The following is a 21278-nucleotide window of genomic DNA, read 5'->3' on the forward strand; positions in this document are numbered from 1 at the left end:
TTGGAGGCAGCTCCGTTGGCACCAGTCCACAAAGTTCTGGATCAGTCCTCTGTACTTCCTGTCATCATCATCTGTGATCAGGCCGACAATGGCAGAGTCATCAGAGAACTTCTGCAGCTGACAGGTTGCAACATGAAGTCTGCAGTGTAGACGGTGAAGAGGAACGGGGCCAAATCCTTTCCCTGTGAGGCTCCAGTGTTGTAGATAACCATGTCAAACTCAGTCACGAATCCTCCCATACTGTGGTCGATCTGTGAGGTAATCTGTCAGGCCCTATTTAGGAAGAAGATGACTGTGTCTTCTACTCCAATGCCAGGTTGGTATGGCAAACTGAAGTGGATCCATTGATGGGCTCACCAGAGGTCGGAGATGAGTCTGCACCAGCCTCTCCAATGTCTTCATCAGATGCAAGGTCAGTTCTATTAGTCTGTAGTCCTCAAAGTCTTTTGGGCACGACGTCTTTGGTACAGGTACCACACAGGATGTTTTCCATAGCTGTGGCACCTTCCCCAGCTTCAGGCTCAGACCAAACATGTACAACAATATGCCACACAGCTGGTCTGCACAGGTCTTAAGAAACCTGGTTAAAGAATAGATTCAGATCATTCACCCACTTCTGGTCACCCTCAGCCTGAAAGCTGGGCTCCTTATGACCAGTGATGGTTTTGAGCCCCTTCCACACACCACTGACATTGTTCTGCTGCAGCTGATACTCCATCTTTCTTCTGTAGCATGTTTTTCCTTCCCTGGTTTTCTTTCTCAGTTCTCTTGCGGTGTTCTCAGAGGTGTCAATTTCTTTTGGCTACTTTTCCTTCACTCTCCAGTCCAACTTATTTCAAACTATCTCAGTTGGATTTAGACATAGGGGATTGTGGAGGCCACGTCATCTTCTTTGGCACTCCATCAGTTTCCTTTTTGAAAAAATAGCCCTTACAGAACTTAAAAGTGTGCTTGGGATCATTGTCCTTTTGGACAACAAAATTATGGTCCCAATATTGTTTGGTGCAAATCAGATAATCATGGTATGGCACATTGCTTCAAAATGCTGTGGTAGCTGCAGTGTGCCATCAGTTTTGTCACCAGCAAGGCACCTTCACATCAGCACAGCTCCTCCTCGCTTCACAGTGGGAACCACAACCACATGTATCTTTAACTAAAAGACAAGATTTAGAACCAAAAATCCAAGAAAAAGCCACAAATAAACTCTTGACACTTCTTTCTTCACCAAATTGTTAGCACAAAGTTGCAATTGTGATGCTTAAGCATGACATTTTCCCTTCACTTGAACTAGGAGACCCAAATCTGTTTCAGCAGCACAATGTACTTAACATGGAATGGAATGGTCTTCTGCTATAGAGGTTCTCCAACCCTACTAAACACATTTGGGATGAATGTGAACGCTGAATGCACCCCAGGCATAAACTTATGGAACATCTTTCCTGAAGCGTGGAGGTTTATGGACTAAATGTGGAATGGGATGTTCAAAAGGTGCATGTGAAAATTGGTTTGCTTGCTTGCATGCACAGCATAATGCAAACTAAAATATTTAATATAAAATTGAAGCACAATTATCTTGGGTCTTCACACACCTCGGAAACTCATTCAGTCGGCTTTGCACGTTCACTGGTGTGTGAATTTTGAGTCAGTGTGGAAAATCTTCTGAACAAGCCACCAGGGCATCGTGTCCCGTTTCTCCTCACACCATTCTGAATAGAGAGTTTCTTTTCTCCGAATCCTTTTGAAGTTTTCTGCGAAGAGCCAGACCCTGCTTGTCTCGTGTGGGCTCGAGGTGTCTGCCCCCTCGTCTCAGAATGACTGCGTGATTTCAGGCTGATGTGAGGAGAGGTCGTTCTCCAGCACGGGGCTCCATGCACTGATCCTCTTCCTCATCTGCTTCCTGTTTTCAGATTATACACACGTGCACTTTTCTGAGAAGCCGGTAGCCGTGTTCCAGGCACCACCCTTCATGTGGCATCGTGCTTATCAGGGGCTGGCACTGTCATGTACAGTGCGGTTTACACAATTTCAGTTTCAAACGCTGCCTCCTTTTTTTTTTTTTTTTTTTTTATCGTCTTCTCGTCCTATTTCGGTGGACCGTTTTCTTTTTTTCTTCTTTTATTTTCTTCCTCTTCTTGCTTTATACGCTCTGTGTGTGTGTGTGTGTGTGTTTGTCATAAAGAAAACAAAGGAAGTGTGTATGCGATAAAGATCATACCCTTTTTTTTTTTTCTTTTTTTTTTTTGTGCAGGGTCTTCGCAGAAATGCTTAGAAACCCTAAAAATGAGTTTGGTGTGATGCATGAACCTGCGTCCAGTTTACAGTTTGTTCCATGGTGTGTTTGGCTTTCACGCAGGATGTTTGAGATCTTTGCAGAAATGCACTCGCTCAAGAGATTTATTATTGCACGGAGCACGGGCCGTTCACATTCAGTCTGTGCAGGATCAAAGGATTTATTTTGCACAGATCGTGCTTTTATCTCTCTCGGTGATGCACCATGATCATGCACTCAGGATTTTTGTTTATATATTTATTTATTTTTGTCTCTTGTTTGTTGACTAACATAACTCAACATCAGATCTTGGTTTGTTCACTGATTTATTTATTTATTTATTTATTTTTGGACTAACTGACTTCTTTGTGGTAACATTTTAGGAAAGAACCACATGCAGCTGGAAAAGTTTTGTGTCCCAGTACCTTTTTTTTTTTGTCCATGTTGTGAAAATTTCGAGCAGTTTTCATCTGGGAGAATCAAATATATAGCGCCAAGATACATGTAATGTTCCTGTTTAGAACACTGAACTGAGTCAGCATTATTGATGTAATATTTTGATTCAGTGTTTTTTCATTTTCTTTTCTTAGTATGAGATCAGGAATTCTAAGCGTTGACCATTAATCAGTGGTAGCAATCTACTTTTTTGTGTTTTTTAGAAATTTGAATTGTCTTGGCTTTAATATGAATAGAGAAGCGTGTGAGGAAGAGTCGGGAGTTATTTTTTTTAATCATCTCTGGATATTTTTTGTGCTCTATTAGGTGCACCGAATTCTCTTTGTTCTTGAATTATACTTTGAGATGTGAGGATTTCATAGACGAGCATGTTTTTTCCCCCCTAGGCCAACTCCGGGGTGCGGCGCTTCACCAAGCCGCCCGAGAGTCTGGAACGCTCGTTGGAGATGAGTCGGCATCGAGGCAGGAAGAAGACGCAGAAGCGGCCCAATTACAAGAACGTGGGAGAAGAGGACGAGGAGGAGAGGGGAGCCGAGGAAGGCGCGGACGAGGAGAAGGCTAAAGGTACAGAGGCTAGCTCAAAGGCCAGCAGGACGAGTGGGGACACGGAAGGTGAGTGGCTCAGGATGAATGTCCCACCACCACTGACTGATCCTCTGTTCTTCAGAGCGCCACATACAACAGTGGAGCTGCTCTCTGACCTGGCCTTCGACTCGTGCTACTTTTACGCCTATCAAATTGTACTTTTTAGATGATTATGGAGGATGACGCCAAGGTTTCACTGGAGGTTGACAAGTTCCAGTGAGATTTGAGATATTCGGATTTGCTCGAAAAGGATGAATTGGAATAGTAAATGTATTTCTATCATCAATATAAACGCAATGCAGACAACTCCCAGGTGTTGCCTGTGCATCCTACCCCAGGGAGTAGCACGATATATACCCTGTGAAATTTATTTCATGGAAACTTCCTAAAGGAAATCTTTGATTTATTTAGAGTAAAAGTGTTAAAAAAAAAAAAAGTGAATAGTTTTGGGTGGGCGTGGCCTGGCTGGTTCTCACAGCTCTTGTGGACATGGCCTTTCCAGTGTTTTAGTGTTCCAGGCTTTGTTTTCCTCTGTATGACAGGATCACAGAGTCTGTGAGTTTTTTCCTTTATTAATTATTGAAACTGGCTCAGCAGTGATTCATAAAGTTAATGGGAATTATGGTTGCATAACATCCCTCCTGTTTCACAGATTGAGTTTACCAGAGTAACATAAGTATGATTTATTCTGCATCCACAAATGTCCTGTTTCTCAGGATTAATCTTGACCCTGGGCAACACATAGCTTACTTTATTCGGCTAATTCATGTTCAGCTTTTTTAGTTCCTCCAAATTTCCTAGTAAGAAACGTATTCTGGACTTTCGCTGGAATTCTGTACGCACGTCCGAGAAGATTCAGTTCCCAGAGCTCTCCACTGCCAAGTTTCCATCCCGTCCATGTGCCACCGGTCACTTTGGTCCACATTCGTTCTGTGCCTTCCACCTCATGGTCATGCTCATGATGACGCGATGACGTTCTGACAACTGTGCGAGAAACTGAACAGGTAGATCTTTCCTGGCCGTGATGATGTCACTGAGTCCAGACTGAACCCAGACTAGCTCATTACAATTTTATAGAAAAACATTTTGGGGTGTAACTGGATATAAAAGTCAGTTTATTTCTTATACAGTGTAATAATAATAATAATAATAATAATAATAATAATAAACATTTTACATTAGTCTAACAAAATGTAACTTTTCCATGTTGCTTATTAGAACACATTCTGCTGTAGATTAGGGCTGCAGCTATTGATTATTTTAGTCATCTAGTATTCTACCAATTGGTTCATCCATTAATTGAGTAATCGGATTAGAAGTACTTTTTCTTCATTAAAGCTTGTAAAGTCCGAAGGAGCGAAAGGGTGGGTGTGGAAGTGAGATGAGGAACTCACGTGTAATGAGAGCTCGGTGACAGGGTGCACACGTGGTCGGAATAGCACCAGTTGCACAGTTAGACAGGACGATGTCTTTTGGCACACTGACTAATGAAGGTCGGTGCTCCCTGTGACTGTGGTGCAGCCATCTGTTGGCATGTTACCAAACGAGTCTCGTAACTTTTTAACACAATTTCTTAGGTGTCTGGATTATAAATAATAAATTAAATAAATAAAAGTCCTGTAGACATTTGACAAGAAAGGAAAAGCTTGATGTTTACAGCTCTTTATTAAAATGTAAAGTAAATGTTGTTCCTCATGTTAATTGTAGAAAAGGTCATAAGTTACCAGATGGTAACTTATGAACAAACTCGACTCGTCATTAAAGCGAAACACAGAATACTCTGGAATTCAGACTTGTTTTTAAAATATCTTTTATACAAAAAAAAAAAAAAACAATCAACATAAACACTTTTTTTTTCAGTGGATAATAAACTGATCAGAACCAGCTCATGTTCAAGACCCTTGTGGTTATTTTGGTGGTCACTCTGACCTGCTGAACAACACTTTAGGATGAGGTTAATGTCAAAGTTGAAGATGTCTAGACTATCTGTCTGTGGTTTGTACTGTGGGAGTTCTACAGAAATACCTCTGTAGCATCATGCAACCAAAGTTTCACAATGACAGGTCCATCTCTGTCCTGCTGTGTGAACTTTACTGTTTTTTTCTTTTGTTTATGCTGTTTACAGTGTTTGTGTCCTGCAGTGATGGGTGTAAACAACACCAGGGTGACATTTATGCAGTGTGATGTCATGAGGATGGGCTCTCTGCGTGTGTGTGTGTTTAGAGATTGAGATGGTGGTGATGGAGAAGTGTAAGATCTCAGACGTATCCACGCTCACAGAGCAGAACATCACGGACGAGGAGAAGAGTGCCGCGGCCGCTGCAGGAACGGAAGAACAGAGGAGCAGGTGCTGAGTTTAATTTTTGTTCAGAATGAATATTCACGATCCTGTGGCATAAAAATCAGAAAAATGGAACTGTAGGTTACATCCATTGTGTGTTAAATCAATAAATGGCTTAACGTGGCCTTGTGTAAATATACACCATGTTGTCAGAAGTTTGCAGACACTTAGTCATAAGTCCACATTTCACATTTAGTCCCTCCACTCTTCCGGGAAGATTTTCCTCAAGTTTTCGGAGTGTTCCTGTGGATATTTGTGTTCAGCGGCCGCAAGATTGTAGTAAAATCAGGTAGGTGAGAAGGTGAGGAGACCTGGGGTGCAGTCAGTGTTCACATTCATCCCAAAGCTGTTCAGTAGGGTTGTGATGAGAGGGCTCTATAGCAGGAGATCCTCCACTCCAAACCATGTAAAGCATACTTTCATGGAGCTGGCTTTGTGCACAGGGGCATTGCCATTCTGGAACCGGTTTGGGTTTCCGAGGTTCAAGTAAACGCAAACTTTTATTACACCGCATCCAAGGACATCCTGTACAATTGTGTGCCTCCAGCTTTGCGGAAACACTTTAGAGAAGAACCACATATGGCGGGAAAGCTCAGGTGTCCCAATACTTTTGTCCATATAGTGTTTGCACATGTAAATGAGTAATGTTTAAATAGCTGAATTCCTAATGACTTCCTGTTCACTATGATCAGTATGTAGAATACCGTGTTGTCACTCACTCTTGTTGTATTTCTCTATTCAGATATTATTTAGATATGCACTATAAGCCTTAAAGTATTGGGACACCTGACGTTTCACCCATATGAGGTTCTTCCTGAAAATGTTGGAGCACACAATTGTATCGGACGTCTTTGGATGCAGGAGCATGTCATTTTCCCTTCACTAGAACAAGTAGACCCAAACCTGCTCCATGAAAATCCGCTTTCCATGTGTTGGAGTCAGGGCCGGTTCTAGACATTTGGAGGCAGAATACCTCTTGACGCAGCATCACTGTACAGTTGACTCGTCTTTACGCTGCCCATCTTGATTGGTGAACTAGTGTATAGCTTATGGTTATGGAGGTCCCGCATAGGCTCCAGGCATTTTCCTGCCCTGTCTATAGCTATCGCTAACACTGGATGAACTGGAAGATCTCCTTCTATGGAGCTCCAACCCTATTGAACATGAATGAATGTGAATGCTGACTGCACCCCAGCACCTCCCCACCCTCACCTACATCACTACCTGACTTTACCAACACACATCCTTGTGACTGAAGGAATCTCACAAAGATCTCATGGAACATCTTTCCAGAGGAGTGGAGCTTAATATAAAAGCAAATTGGGGACTACATGTGGAACGGGATGTTCAAAAAGACGCACATACCAATCTTAATGTCAGGTGTCCACAAACTTTTGTTCATATTTTGTATATGAGTTTTTTATGCTTTTTGCAGCTGAAATTATTTACTCAGAAATCATCAAACTTGATTGATGCGTCTGGCTAATATTGTTTGGCTAATAAAAGTGTTTGTCTTGAGATGTTTACACAGATAGATTTTCACATCCACATTAAAGGCGATAGCAGAAATATTTGGACGCGTTCCACATGCGGTTTAGAAGCTTTTTGTCTGACAAGAAGAATGTGTCAAGAGCATTTGTGTCTGTGTGTGTGTGTGTGTGTGTGTGTGTGCGTGCGTGCATGACACAGGCCCTTCTTGGACATGGTGTACAATGCTCTGGATTGTGAGAAGGAGGACTACCATGCCCTCTTTGTCCTTTGTCTCCTCTTTGCTTTGTCTCACAGCAAAGGTATTTACACACACACACAAAAACACAAGACAGGGTGTATTGTATGCAATATTTTCATAACGCGTAATATTTTCGTAACTTGTCATTGAAAATCCACAAAACTGTGGATCATCTGCATTCGATAGTATTTTCTTTTTACTGACTTCTGACCTCCAGTGAAACTAAACCTCTAATTTTAAGATCATTTTTAAGTTCCTCCAGTAAAAGGATTTATAAGTTCCAGGGAGTAATAAAACATAAAACGTGTCCAACTGACTGGTTTAAACTTGCCTAAAGCTGTTGTGTTTCGAGAATTATTTCACGTTACGTGCATGTCATTGATCCAAATCCACACACATACGTGCAGATGAACATTTATGAAAATATTTAAATGAATAATTCACAGGCCTGTCATTTTAAATGTTTTACAGAAACACACACAAGTGAAAACTTTTTTTTATATGTGTAAAATAATCAGTTGTTAACTACACCTACATTTATGTCTAGAATTATCTCCATACAAGCACATTTACCCTTATTAACAGTAACAGGATGCATGAATATTCATACATATGCTAATGAGAAAAATCAGGACAGTTATCCTTTTTTTTTTCATTTAATCAAAACATTATTGTTTGCATGTTTTCCCATTTGTCGTGTGTGTGTGTGTGTGTGTGTGTGTGTGTGTGTGTGTGTGTGTGTGTGTGTGTGCGTGTGTGTGTGTGTGCAAATGCAGGTATAAACCCAGAGTTGCTGGAGAAGATCCAATTGCCGTTTCCAGGGGAAGACCGGAGCAGCTACAGTCATGTTCTGGTAGAGAGGCTAATCAGAGTTATGAACCACGCTGCACTGCCAGGTATATACACACACACACACACACACAATATCAGGCTAACAGAGGTAGCAACAGTGACTCATGCTGATTGAACAACGAATTATATACAATATAAAAAAAGTTTTATTTATTTATTTTTTTTTTTTACAAAAGTTTTAATTTGTTTATACATTTTTGGTATTCTATCTCCACACTTATGTTAGGACAAGGAAAATGACTATAATAATAACATTGTGGTAGTTAATACTTAAATGTAAAAATGTTTTTTAAGATTTTTCCTAAAATCGATACATGCTCTTATTTCTTATTGTTTTATTTTCTAACATTTATAAAAGGAACATGTTAAAATAGTATTTTTAAATATTAATGGTTTAAAAATGTGTGTGTGTATGTATATGAGTGTGTGTGTGTGTGTGTGTGTGTGTGTGTGTGTGTGTGTGTGTGTGTGTGTGTGTGTGTGTATATATATATATATATATATATATATATATATATATATATACAGTGAGGAAAATAAGTATTTGAACACCCTGCTATTTTGCAAGTTGTCCCACTTAGAAATCATGGAGGGTCTGAAATTGTCATCGTAGGTGCATGTCCACTGTGAGAGACATAATGTAAAAAAAATCCAGAAATTACAATATATGATTTTTAACTATTTATTTGTATGATACAGCTGCAAATAAGTATTTGAACACCTGAGAAAGTCAATGTTAATATTTGGTACAGTAGCCTTTGTTTACAATTACAGAGGTCAAGCGTTTCCTGTAGTTTTTCACCAGGTTTGCACACACTGCAGGAGGGATTTTGGCCCACCTCCACACAGATCTTCTCTAGATCAGTCAGGTTTCTGGCCTGTCGCTGAGAAACACGGAGTTTGAGCTCCTCCAAAGATTCTCTATTGGGTTTAGGTCTGAGACTGGCTAGGCCATGCCAGAACCTTGATATGCTTCTTACAGAGCCACTTCTTGGTTATCCTGGCTGTGTGCTTCGGGTCATTGTCATGTTGGAAGACCCAGCCTCGACCCATCTTCAATGCTCTAACTGAGGGAAGGAGGTTGCTCCCAAAATCTCGCAATACATGGCCCCGGTCATCCTCTCCTTAATACAGTGCAGTCGCCCTGTCCCATGTGCAGAAAAACACCCCCAAAGCATGATGCTACCACCCCCATGCTTCACAGTAGGGATGTGTTCTTGGGATGGTACTCATCATTCTTCTTCCTCCAAACATTTAGTGGAATTATGACCCAAAAGTTCTATTTTGGTCTCATCTGACCACATGACTTTCTCCCATGACTCCTCTGGATCATCCAAATGGTCATTGGCAAACTTAAGACGTGCCTGGACATGTGCTGGTTTAAGCAGGGGAACCTTCCGTGCCATGCATGATTTCAAACCATGACGCCTTAGTGTATTACCAACAGTAACCTTGGAAACGGTGGTCCCAGCTCTTTTCAGGTCATTGACCAGCTCCTCCCGTGTAGTTCTGGGCTGATTTCTCACCTTCCTTAGGATCATTGAGACCCCACGAGGTGAGATCTTGCATGGAGCCCCAGTCCGAGGGAGATTGACAGTCATGTTTAGCTTCTTCCATTTTCTAATGATTGCTCCAACAGTGGACCTTTTTCACCAAGCTGCTTGGCAATTTCCCCGTAGCCCTTTCCAGCCTTGTGGAGGTGTACAATTTTGTCTCTAGTGTCTTTGGACAGCTCTTTGGTCTTGGCCATGTTAGTAGTTGGATTCTTACTGATTGTATGGGGTGGACAGGTGTCTTTATGCAGCTAACGACCTCAAACAGGTGCATCTAATTTAGGATAATAAATGTAGTGGAGGTGGACATTTTAAAGGCAGACTAACAGGTCTTTGAGGGTCAGAATTCTAGCTGATAGACAGGTGTTCAAATACTTATTTGCAGCTGTATCATACAAATAAATAGTTTAAAAATCAAATATTGTGATTTCTGGATTTTTTTTTTTTTTTTTAGATTATGTCTCTCACAGTGGACATGCACCTACGATGACAATTTCAGACCCCTCCATGATTTCTAAGTGGGAGAACTTGCAAAATAGCAGGGTGTTCAAATACTTATTTTCCTCACTGTATGTGTGTATATATATATATATATATATATATATATATATATATATATATATATATATATATATATATATATATATTTATTTATATATATATATATTTATTTATTTATTTATTTTATTTGTATTGAATTTTTTTTACATTTCTGGTTCTTATATAGATGTAGGTTTTAATGCTAATAACACTGAGAGATGCCATACCATTGTCTTATCTCTTAATTATGTAATGCACAACCTTCATACTGGTAATGTGATATAATCATTTTTAATGAGATAGCGCAGTGAGTACCTATGTAGATTACTTCCTTGTAGTGATATTAATTTCCTAAGAAGTGAACTCCCATGAACTGGACCTGCTGCCTCTATTGTTCACAAAAAAAGGTTACAGCTGGATTATTTAAAAAATATTCATGACCTGATAATTTCAAGCTTCTTATTGTTTATGTTTTTCACCTATCAGATGGAAAGGTGCGCTTGGCCACTCTGGAGCTTAGCTGTCTCCTCCTGAAGCAGTCAGTGCTCTCCGCCTCGCTGCATCATCAAAGACGTCCATCTGGCCTGTCTGGAGGTACGTGTCCACCCCAAAACGCTCCAACAGGAAGTGAAAGTTGTCGAGTAACACGTAGCCCAGTACAGCCATGTGGCTCGGTTAGAATTACAGAATTGCGTACGCATATAGAGAACGTCACTCAGACCTTCTCTAAGATAATTCTAAATAATTACTCGATCTTTATCCCCTAGGGAATTTCCCTCTCCTTTTAATGGCTTCTTTAAAGTTATTTTACTTTTACTTTTTACTGCCATTTACAGGAAGTTCAGTGAAATATCTTGCAAAAGGGATGTCGTAGAGCACCTATAATAATAGTGAAATTAAACATTTCCTTAATTACAACAGGAAAAAGGAACAGCAAAAAACCTTTCCCAATATACTAATGCAATCTTTTTTTATTAAAAAATCATTTCTAATAATATGAAAACATATAGATATGATGCTAATAACATAAAAACATATAGCTATGATGCTAATAACAAAAACATATGGATACAATCAATAATAAAAAATTAACAGTTATTACGATAAGTGTACTTATAAAGAGAGGATCTGAAACCAGGAGCATCATTTAGAACATATTTCCTGTAAGTTCCTGATTTCCTACAAGGGAAAGTGAAAGTAAAAAAATTCCTACTTTGAACAATCACAGTAGATCCAGTAAATCAAGTCTGTATACAACATAATCTGATAAACACATGGCCTATTGTTTTCTTTTACAGTCCGTTGTACTTCTCACCCTGGAGTTGGGGTCATGGTTTCCTTCTGTCACAGCAGCGTATCGTTATTAAGATATACGTTTTACTCCATACGTTTGTACAAAAGTTCAACGCAGCTCGTCTCCTATTAAACGTTTACAGCTTTACTCAAAGGGAAAAAGAAAAAAAATGACACTTGAGACTTCTTCTAGAAACATTTAATAACTCCATAACCTCTGCGCAAACTGTGCTGTATAAAAGCCAGACAGTTTTTTTTGTTTTTTTTTGTTTTATAATGTCTGTGAATGATCTGTTGCTTTAGACATGCCAATGTATTAGAACGAGTTTTGACTTTTCCTTCCATTCCTCTTTTCTCCGCAGTCTCATTAAAGTGAAAAATTGGTATTTAGTGTAATGGTCAAATGTTTAAGAAAACATAAAGGAATATTTTGTTTCCCTTAGACACACACACACACACACACACACACACACACACACACACACACACATTTAAACATGTCCTAAAGAAATGCCGTTTGTATTTCCAGGGTGCGAGAGAAGAGAGTCTTCATCTTCTACGGAGGTTTTACAAGGCAAGTTTTTTTAATAAAACGAAAGAGATTTTAAAATATTTTTAAAATGTTCTCCAATAAATCCACTCATGTTTATTTTATTTCCTGCAATAACAATAATATTGTGTTAAACTTTGCCAGCTCATCCTGATCATTCACTTCTTTTCATTTCTCTCTCTGGGAACTCTGACTGCTCATTTCATAAACATGTCAGACCAGAAACGCACAGTCAGAACACGTCTCACACAAACAGAGCTCATCGCTGGCCATAGGACAGCAGCGTGATGGGTTCCAGTGAAAGTCCCCAGACTTTTGATAGTGTTGCACGTTGGTTTATTAGAGCTTTTCCCACATTGTGGTCTCGAAACTTAAAGAGGGAGCTGCATGTCTTTCTACCACACCATGCTCTCTGACTCTTTTCTACATTTTTTGTGAACTGGTTGAGTATAAATTACGGTCCCTATACAGTCTGTAAAATATTTCGAGATATTCCTCAAAGTGGTATCAAAAGGTTTCGAGATGAGCTCTGTTTACAAGAAAGTAATATTTATCTACATTTACACACTATCACCTTTTAAAATAGTTCCCTTGTAAAGCAATGCAGTGCCTCCAGCATTCCAGCCACTTCTGGAACATGTCCTGGAAGTCTTCATTTAAAAGCTTGTCAAGCATCTTCTGTGATTATCGCCGGATCTCCACAAAAGTGTCAAAACCGTAACCATAGCCTAATTTTTCAGGATGAGGGTGAAGTGTGCAGGAGCCAAATTTGGCGATTAGGGTGTGTTCGGAAGTGAGATCATGTTTCTGTCGAGAAACCCAGGTGTGAGGACCGTTTGCTGACAGGGTGCACAGAGTAGCACCAGCTGCACAGCGCTCGATTGTAGACAAGACTGATTTATGAAGGTCGGTGCTCCATGTGACTTCGTGGGATGCAGTTTTCATGTTACAAAACTAGTCTCGAATCTTTTTATACCACGTCGTATTTGCACCAGGTTTCCAAATAAAATAAAATAAAAAGACAGCATCCCGTAATACAGGGGTTCTTCCTAGGAAAGAGTGCGACTCGTCACTCCTGCGTTCCATGCCGTTCTTGATTTAGCTGTAATAATAATTTTTCTCATTGGCCACTCTTTTACGTTCCTCTCTCCCCAGCTTGTGTTTAGAGAGGAACTGTACTGAGGATTCCTTCCAAATAAACAGTATTATTAACCCAAATCCTTAATGTAATTATCTCTAACCGAAAGCATAACCTTTGTTACAGTTTATTCTCACTCAGCAATTCAAGGTCAGGTACTCAGGAACTCTGACGGATTGTTTTTTTTGCACTGCATTAGTTTTGTTCTGTCATGCAGAGAGGGAAAAAACCACACGCCTTAATCCTGCACCTTGGCAGAGTTAAACAGGAGAGTGCACCTCAAGCAGCTTTACACTGTGGTCTGATCCAAGATCAAGCCCGGGCCAAATATTTTTAGATTTAAAAAGTGAAAGCTTGCATTATCTACAAAAACACACTTTGCTTACTATAAACACCTCATGTTGTACAATTATTGTAAACCATTATAAAACCATCACATGTTCTGGATTCTGATTGGTCAGAATGAACATTACCATGATTCATATCAATGCAATTTTAATTGTTGACTCGTTATAAAAAATGCAGCTTTTCGAATTCTCAGTCACAGCACAAGTTTGGTCAGGTGTCCACAAGTTTGTATTGTTCCTCTTTAAGAACATCCCATTCCACATGTAGCATGCAGCCATTTGCTGTTATTATAACCTCCAGTCTTCTGGGAAGATGTTCACTAGATTTTGTGGAGATCTGTGTGAGATTTATTTAGCTACAAGGGTGTTAGTAACATCAGGTACTGATGAAGGTGAGGTGAGGAGGCCTGGGGTGCATTTAGCATTCACATTCATCCCATAGGTGTTCATTAGAGCTCTATAGCAAGAGATCTTCCACACCCTTCTAATCTATGGAAAGCAGACCTTCATGGAGCTGCTTTGTGCACAGGGGCATTGTCATGCAGGAACAGTTTTGGGTCTCGTAGTTCTATTTTAGGGAAAATTTTATGCTCCTGCTTAAAAAGACGTCCGATTCATTTGTGTGTTTGGGAACAGTTTGGGAAGAACCTTATATGACCAGGCTCCCAGGTGTCCCAATACATTTGGCCATATATTGTATGGAATGAAGTGCAGAAAAAAACACGTTCTTCAAATTTTCTTGAATTTTTTGGATATTGTGTTTGTTTCTGCCCACAGGGAGAGGAGATCTTTCTGGATATGTTTGAAGACGAGTACAGGAGCATGACAGTGAGTCAGTTTTGTGACTGTGTGTCATTGTTTTTGTTTGTTGTCTTTAAAGTGAACGCAATGTGACCATGAATGTGTTTCTACTGTAAATATCTGAACTGTTACAAACAAACCATTGGATACCTCAGAACTGGACACATAAACACAGTTTTCCTTGAGAGACTGATGTTTAAGATCATCATGGTGTGTGTGTGTGTGTGTGTGTGTGTGTGTTTAGAGTAAGCCTTTAAATGTGGAGTATCTCATGATGGATGCGTCCATACTGCTGCCCCCTACTGGAACGCCACTGACCGGGATCGACTTTGTGAAGCGGCTGCCGTGTGGAGACATGGAGAAAACACGCAGGGTGAGTGGGGAGGGAGAAACTTGCAAAATTCACATACTTTACATTAGTTTACATTAAATATTTTACTTTCATATTTTACATTTCTGTTCTACATGATAATAGTATATGTGGCACACTAACACACACCCCTAACACCCCCCCCCCTTTTACTCTCACATTTAGTCTTTCTCTCTCTCATCCTTAATGCCACTCGATAAAACACAGAACAGGGGTTAGAAATCCCACACAGGAGTCAGTCCTCATCAGTCGCTTTTCTCTAGTCCCGCCCTCCGTTCGCAGGCTTACACTTGGCCCTGCCCCCTTTATCCACAGTATGCAAAGAATGCACTTACACACAGGTTACTGTATTTCATATTCTATTCTCCAGGTGGTGAGATATAAGATAATCATATTACTGTACATAATTACGTCTTTATGAACGATAATATTGTGGAATGATTTTTGTAGGTCTGATGAACAATGAAGTTTCAAAAAAATATTTATTTATATATAAATATATATTTGCAGACATTTCAATTAGTTTTTGGTGATAATTGAATTTTTTTTTAATTATTGTTTAACACATGAAATTATGACTTTTTTTTTGACTGAGCTGTAGTATGAAAGGGGCAGAGCTTTTGAGCAGATGATGAAAACATCATGGCTGTCCGTAATGCCAAATAAGAATTCTTAGTAAACAGTGTTCTTAGGATGTGGTTGAATGGTGTTTTTACAGGTCTTGTGAAACAAAATGATTTGTTCTCTATTTCGGTCACAAATTCCTCAGAGATACTGCCGTGCCAGGTGTAATATCGGAGATGAAATCCATCTGGACATGGTTCTGTGATATTTCTTAGAATGAGTTTGTGGCGGTGATGCAGAACTGAAACCCAGATCTTTTGACAGAATGAGACTCAGTGTCTGGGTTTTGTTTTAGAACTGCCCAGATTATTGAAATGACTTAAGGTCACCGGGCTTTTCCTTGTAAATGTCTGGCTGGATCTCCTACTTAAAACACTCTTGGGTCAAGGACATAATAAACATCCATTTTATTAACTGAACATCAACATAAAGCAGCATTGTGGAAATATAGATGTAGATTTTGTTCCTTAATAAAAGAGCCTATCTTTATAATCGATTCTATATAATATTCCATGTGCTGTGAAACGTGGTGGTGTGGAATTGACCTCGGTTGGTCTACTCTAAACACTCCCGAAAGAGTTGTGCCTTATTTATTAATTATTATTTTATTTTTTTATATTTTCATGATCTTCAGCGATTGTGTTTAGATGTACAATTCCCTCCAATAATATTGGCACCCTTGGTAAATATGAGCAAAACAATGTGTCTTTAGGGGTGTAACAATACACTCAGCTCACACGTCTCGATATAATGTTCACGATATTTTGAACAAAAAATTAAACTTAAATGCTAATAAAATTTATTCATTAAACATTAAACATTTAAAGGTTTAAACGGAACCTTCTGTAGGTACATTAAGAGTGAAATAGGCATGTTACTGGAAAACAAAACTGAATTTTAACAAGAGTTTTTGATTTAAGATAACTGAAAGAGTCTAAAAGACTTATCTGCATATTTTTTGGTTTTGGGTCAATTACAGGTCTGAAAATGTGCATGAGAGAATGTGAGAGATCTTTTCGTCTGAAAACACAGAAACCAGTTTTATAAGCAAGTCAACCCCACACTCTTTTTTGTTTTTTTTGGTCTCCACCCTGTCTCACCACGTAAATGACGTGGAAGGCGCTCAGAGGTCATGGTTGACATTTTATTTGTGTGCGCTTTCAATGTTTAGACTCATGAATGAAGTAATTGAATGAAAGTATAATTACAGCTCTCAGAGCCAGGATTTTTTTTTCTTTATTTATTTTTGTTGTTGTAGTTAATGATGAGAGCTATCAAGATAGGAATCATCATGAACTTCTACACAAGCCATAATTATGCCTTTTGGTGATGAATCAAGTGAAAGGAAAAGTCCTGTATAGGAGGGTAGTTGTTTCGGAGCTGTTTGGGTTTGTACAGAACAAATCACGTGGGTTTTAGTGGTTACATTTGATTGACATGTCGCACAATAGGCTTTATGTGTGCCGTGTTCTCAGGTTTTTTTTGTTCCTATTTAAATATATAATTAAATGATTACCTGTATGCAGATAAACCTCTGTACATTCTTAGGAAAACTACTGTTGAGGAATCAGTGTGAATGTAATCTGAAAAACATTTCCGTCTCTTTGTGGCTTTTTTCAGATTGAAAAGAAAAACTAACCTTGCTATTTATAAACACAAAGGTGAATATGGGTCAGTAACTACAAAAAGAGGAGTAGCGTCAGGAAAAACCTGTCTAGTGTCTGAGGAACACAATGAATAAGCAGCTAAGGCCCATCGACATACTGTACAGCTTGTTCATCTCCTCCCTCGTGGTCCAGGGTAATTAATCACAAGGCTTAGCAGAAAGCACAGTGCGTCTCTCGAAGCTTCCAGGGAACTCCAGCTATAATTTAGTTCTGAGAATCGCGTGCGCTGCTGGAACTCCTGATGGGACTCATTATATTCGCTCTCGAAGGCGTGTATGCCAATGCGCCTCCACCTGCTTGCAAAATTTAGCCTGCCTTGGTGAAGCCCTTCTTTCCATGGAAGTTATCAGGAAGCCTTTTAGTTTCACCATAAAATCCATCAGGGTGCAGCTGTTCAGCGTTGAGTAAGCTTTCTCAGGGTCATATCTATTTATAGAGCACCTTTAAGTGCTGTAGACAATTACAAGATACTGAACTCCACTGAGAATGAACACAAACACAGACATTTATCAATTCAACTCTGTAAAAATAGTGAAGTAGTAGATCCTTTTTTTTGTTTAATTGTTTCCTTACATCATCAGTTCCACACAACAAACCATCAGTTATAGAAGACAGAAAACAGGACAGTTTTACTGATGTACAGCTTTATTTTTGTACACAAATCTGATGACCTTTAGCTGAATATTATATTATTAGTAAGTTTGGAGTGTAGTGGGTTTTTTCTTCTCACACTAATCAAGTTTTGGTTGATTTCCACCCACCTGTTAGCCTTTTGCCCACCCCCCAATTGTAATTGACATGATGGGGGGGTAAACCCCTCCCACCCAGAGATCATGACCAGGTCCAGATTCAAACTCACGATTTCTGTATGACTGTAAATAATTATCTGTTGTGGCACTCGAGAGCTGACATTCACACTTGATTAAAGGGACTAGATTTAAAAAGGGCTGTATGTTAGAAAGGAAGGGACTCGTCTATGTGTAGACACTGTCCATTAGGACCAAGGTGCTACAAAAAATCACATGAATGAACACTAAATGGCACAAAACTAACTAGAAAACAATAAGACAATAAACACACTGACAGTGCAGCACTGACCAGTACAGTAAATGTGTGTTGTTGTAAATAAACTGTTTATATGGACAGGAGAAATAAGTGTGTTTGGTTCATCTACAGGCCATCCGGGTGTTCTTCATGTTGCGAGCTCTGTCCCTGCAGCTGCAAGGAGAACCGGAGACACAGCTGCCCCTGACACGCCCCGAAGACCTCATCAAAACCGATGACGTCCTCGACCTAAGTGAGTCTCACACTGCTAAAAGAAAATGACTTTTCCTGTGAAACACACTGGTCCAACATCTAAATATATTCAATTAGAATATCCTTTCATATGAAACAATCAAATTTTTAATATACACAGCTCCATGTTTCCAAATTGTTTTGTCGTTTTTGCCTCCTCCTTTCTGATAATAATATTAAAAAATATAATAATTTATAGCTCGAATCACAATCTGAGCTTCCATTCAGAAATCACTTCTGCATACTGCAAATATTATGATTAAAAAAAATGGAAAAAAAGAAGGAAACCCACTCCAGGTTTTCTTGTTTGTACCATATCTGATCAAACGCTTTTTTAAAGAAATAAAAAAAAATGTTATCTTATCCAATGGAACGGTACGATTCAGTCATCTGACCAACATCATCTCTGTTTGTGCTCTTTAATCAGGTCTTATCTGCGTTATCGTGTCATGGCTCAGATTCAAAAACCAGCCTATAAGAACCTGATTTATAAGAAATGATTTCTGTAGTTGAGGTTATTTTAAAAGTTGATGTTATCCTGTCCTGCGTCACGGTTCATCGCTAAACATGACAAACACCTGTATCTTACTTATTTGGTAATTTTGGACTTTTGTATAAAGAGCATTTTGATGTACCACCTACATGTTCTGTTACCTGGATCACCTCAAAACCTCCTTTTTTTTTTTTTTTCTTTTCTATTTCTTTCTTGCACATCATCACCACTCTGTGGCGTCTCTCATCTTTTTTATGTCTGCATACCCTCGTTTTCCAGAAGAAGAAAAAAAAGTATTTTACAGTTACAGAACATCCACCACACGCACCACAAACACTCACGTCACTCCTTCTTCGTTTACTAATTTAAATTCTTCTGCTTGTTTTTCAGTTTCATGTGGATGTTCTTTTTTCCGTTATTAAAAACGATACACGGGTCTCTCAGGTCTGGTGAGTTAATGGGCTCATGCGACGAGTCAAAAGAGGACTTTTTGAGTGTGCGTTTGTAGGATTATAGGACGGTGCTGATCAGATCGTGTTATCCATTGATTGATTGAGAGCAGACGGTTATTTATTTATTTATTTCAGAGTTGGTTTCTGGTTCATCGTGTTCCCCAGCGCACGTCGAGAATCAGTCGAGAAAACGGAAACATGGAGCATTAAGTCCTTCTGTATACATTATAACAGGCGGTTGCTATGGTTACAGTAAATTACCGTCACCCCAATCTATTTAAAGGAATGACGTCAGCGTCAAATACCAAAATTATTGGGACACGACTTTTGCAGCAATATGTTCTTTCAAATGTGTTATGGGTGTGTTAGTGCATTTATATAATCAAAACAAACATCCTATTCCACATTTTAGTTTCCCCACTCTTCTGGGCAGATGTTCCACTCGAACTTTTGGAGATTTTGCAGAGATTTAATTATCCACAAGGGTGTTAGTAAAGTCAGGTGCTGATGTAGGTGAGGAAAGGAGGCCTGGGGTGCAGTCAGCGTGAACCATTCATCATGTTCAGTAGGGATGGAGCTCTGTAGCTGGAGATCTTCCTCTACAAACCATGTAAATCAGATCTTCATGGAGCTGGCTTTGTGCACAGGGACATTGTCATGCTGGAACAGGTTTGGGTCTTCTAGTTCAAGAGAAGGGAAATTTCCTGCCACAGCATCCAAAGACGTCCTGTACAAGTGTGTGCCTACAAGTTTCTGTTAGAAGTTTGGGGAAGAACCACGTTTGGCTGGAAAAGTCAGGTGTCCCAATAATTTTGTCCATGTAGTGTAGGTTTTGTCCATATTATAAGGTATGAAGGTAATAGTACTATGTATGTGAGACTGTGTGTGTGTGTGTGTGTGTGTGTGTGTGTGTGTGTGTGTGTGTTTTAACCCTTCTGTGTCACTTCCTCTAAAGTGTTCAGGTGCAGTTCCCCCTCGGCTCTCACTCTTACAGGTAAAGAGTACAGTTGTGTGGGTGTACTGACTCACCCCCGGGTGAAATGACTCACCCCCAGCATCCTACACCGAGGGGCTTAATGGATGTAGCATTAAATTATCTCAGCAGGCGTCATCGTGGGCAGGGTTCACATCGCACCGTTTTCCTTTAGACCTCAGATGTCTAACAGTAAAAGTTGTTAAGTCTGCACCTACACACACTAAAAAAAAGACACCAGACATTTTCTTCAGAAACGGTGTTTCACTGGTTCACATTAAAGCCCTCGATCTGATTATAATAGACTCTCGTTTCTAGGGTATTACTTTATTTTTAAAAAAAATTTTCTGATAATTTCAGGAAAGAGCGTTTGACGTAATGTGAATTTACAAAACTAAATATTTGCACAGTTCCACTTCACATTAAATGTAATTATAAATGGATAAGAAGTGCTGTTTTGGAAAACTCTAACACATTATTATTATTATTATTTATTTTGCATAATTGCTCTTATAAAAAATTGGAAACTTTAACAGTGACCGTGTTAAATTTGCATATAAAGCGTGATTGGTTCTCAGGGCTGGAGTTTATGTTGTGACACCACAACATTTGTAGCCCGCCTCCAAATCTGTATAATACAGAAATACAGATTTGATTATTACTTTTTTGTTTGTGCAATGTTCATCTTCTTGAAGAGATCTCAGTGACAGTGTGCACACGTGGTCAGAATAGCACCAGTTGCACAGCTCCCAATGTACACAGGTCTTTTGGCACACTAATTTATGAAGGTCGGTGCTGCCTGTGACTGCGTGCAGCCTCAGGCAGCCATCTGTTGGCATGTTACAAAACTAGTTTTAAAACTTTTTGATAGCACCTCGTATATGAGCATGTACTGTATAGTTTATACAAATCATAATTATATTCCAGAAGAAGTTTATTATTCACACAC

The 21278-nt window shown here is 39.4% G+C and overlaps 1 protein-coding gene across 1 annotated transcript in view; it reads left to right on the plus strand.

The window, feature by feature from the left end:
- Window positions 1-21278, plus strand: part of clec16a (C-type lectin domain containing 16A) — a 53707-nt gene that overhangs the window by 16940 nt on the left and 15489 nt on the right. Inside the window, 10 exon segments of the mRNA XM_046865758.1 lie at window positions 3112-3337; window positions 5534-5657; window positions 7341-7441; window positions 8157-8276; window positions 10812-10881; window positions 10883-10919; window positions 12148-12192; window positions 14431-14481; window positions 14699-14827; window positions 18292-18412. Of these exon segments, the coding sequence (XP_046721714.1) occupies window positions 3112-3337; window positions 5534-5657; window positions 7341-7441; window positions 8157-8276; window positions 10812-10881; window positions 10883-10919; window positions 12148-12192; window positions 14431-14481; window positions 14699-14827; window positions 18292-18412 (1024 nt within the window).

The sequence above is a fragment of the Silurus meridionalis genome, chromosome 14 (assembly GCF_014805685.1).
Source record: "Silurus meridionalis isolate SWU-2019-XX chromosome 14, ASM1480568v1, whole genome shotgun sequence".
Taxonomy (NCBI): Eukaryota; Metazoa; Chordata; class Actinopteri; order Siluriformes; family Siluridae; genus Silurus; species Silurus meridionalis.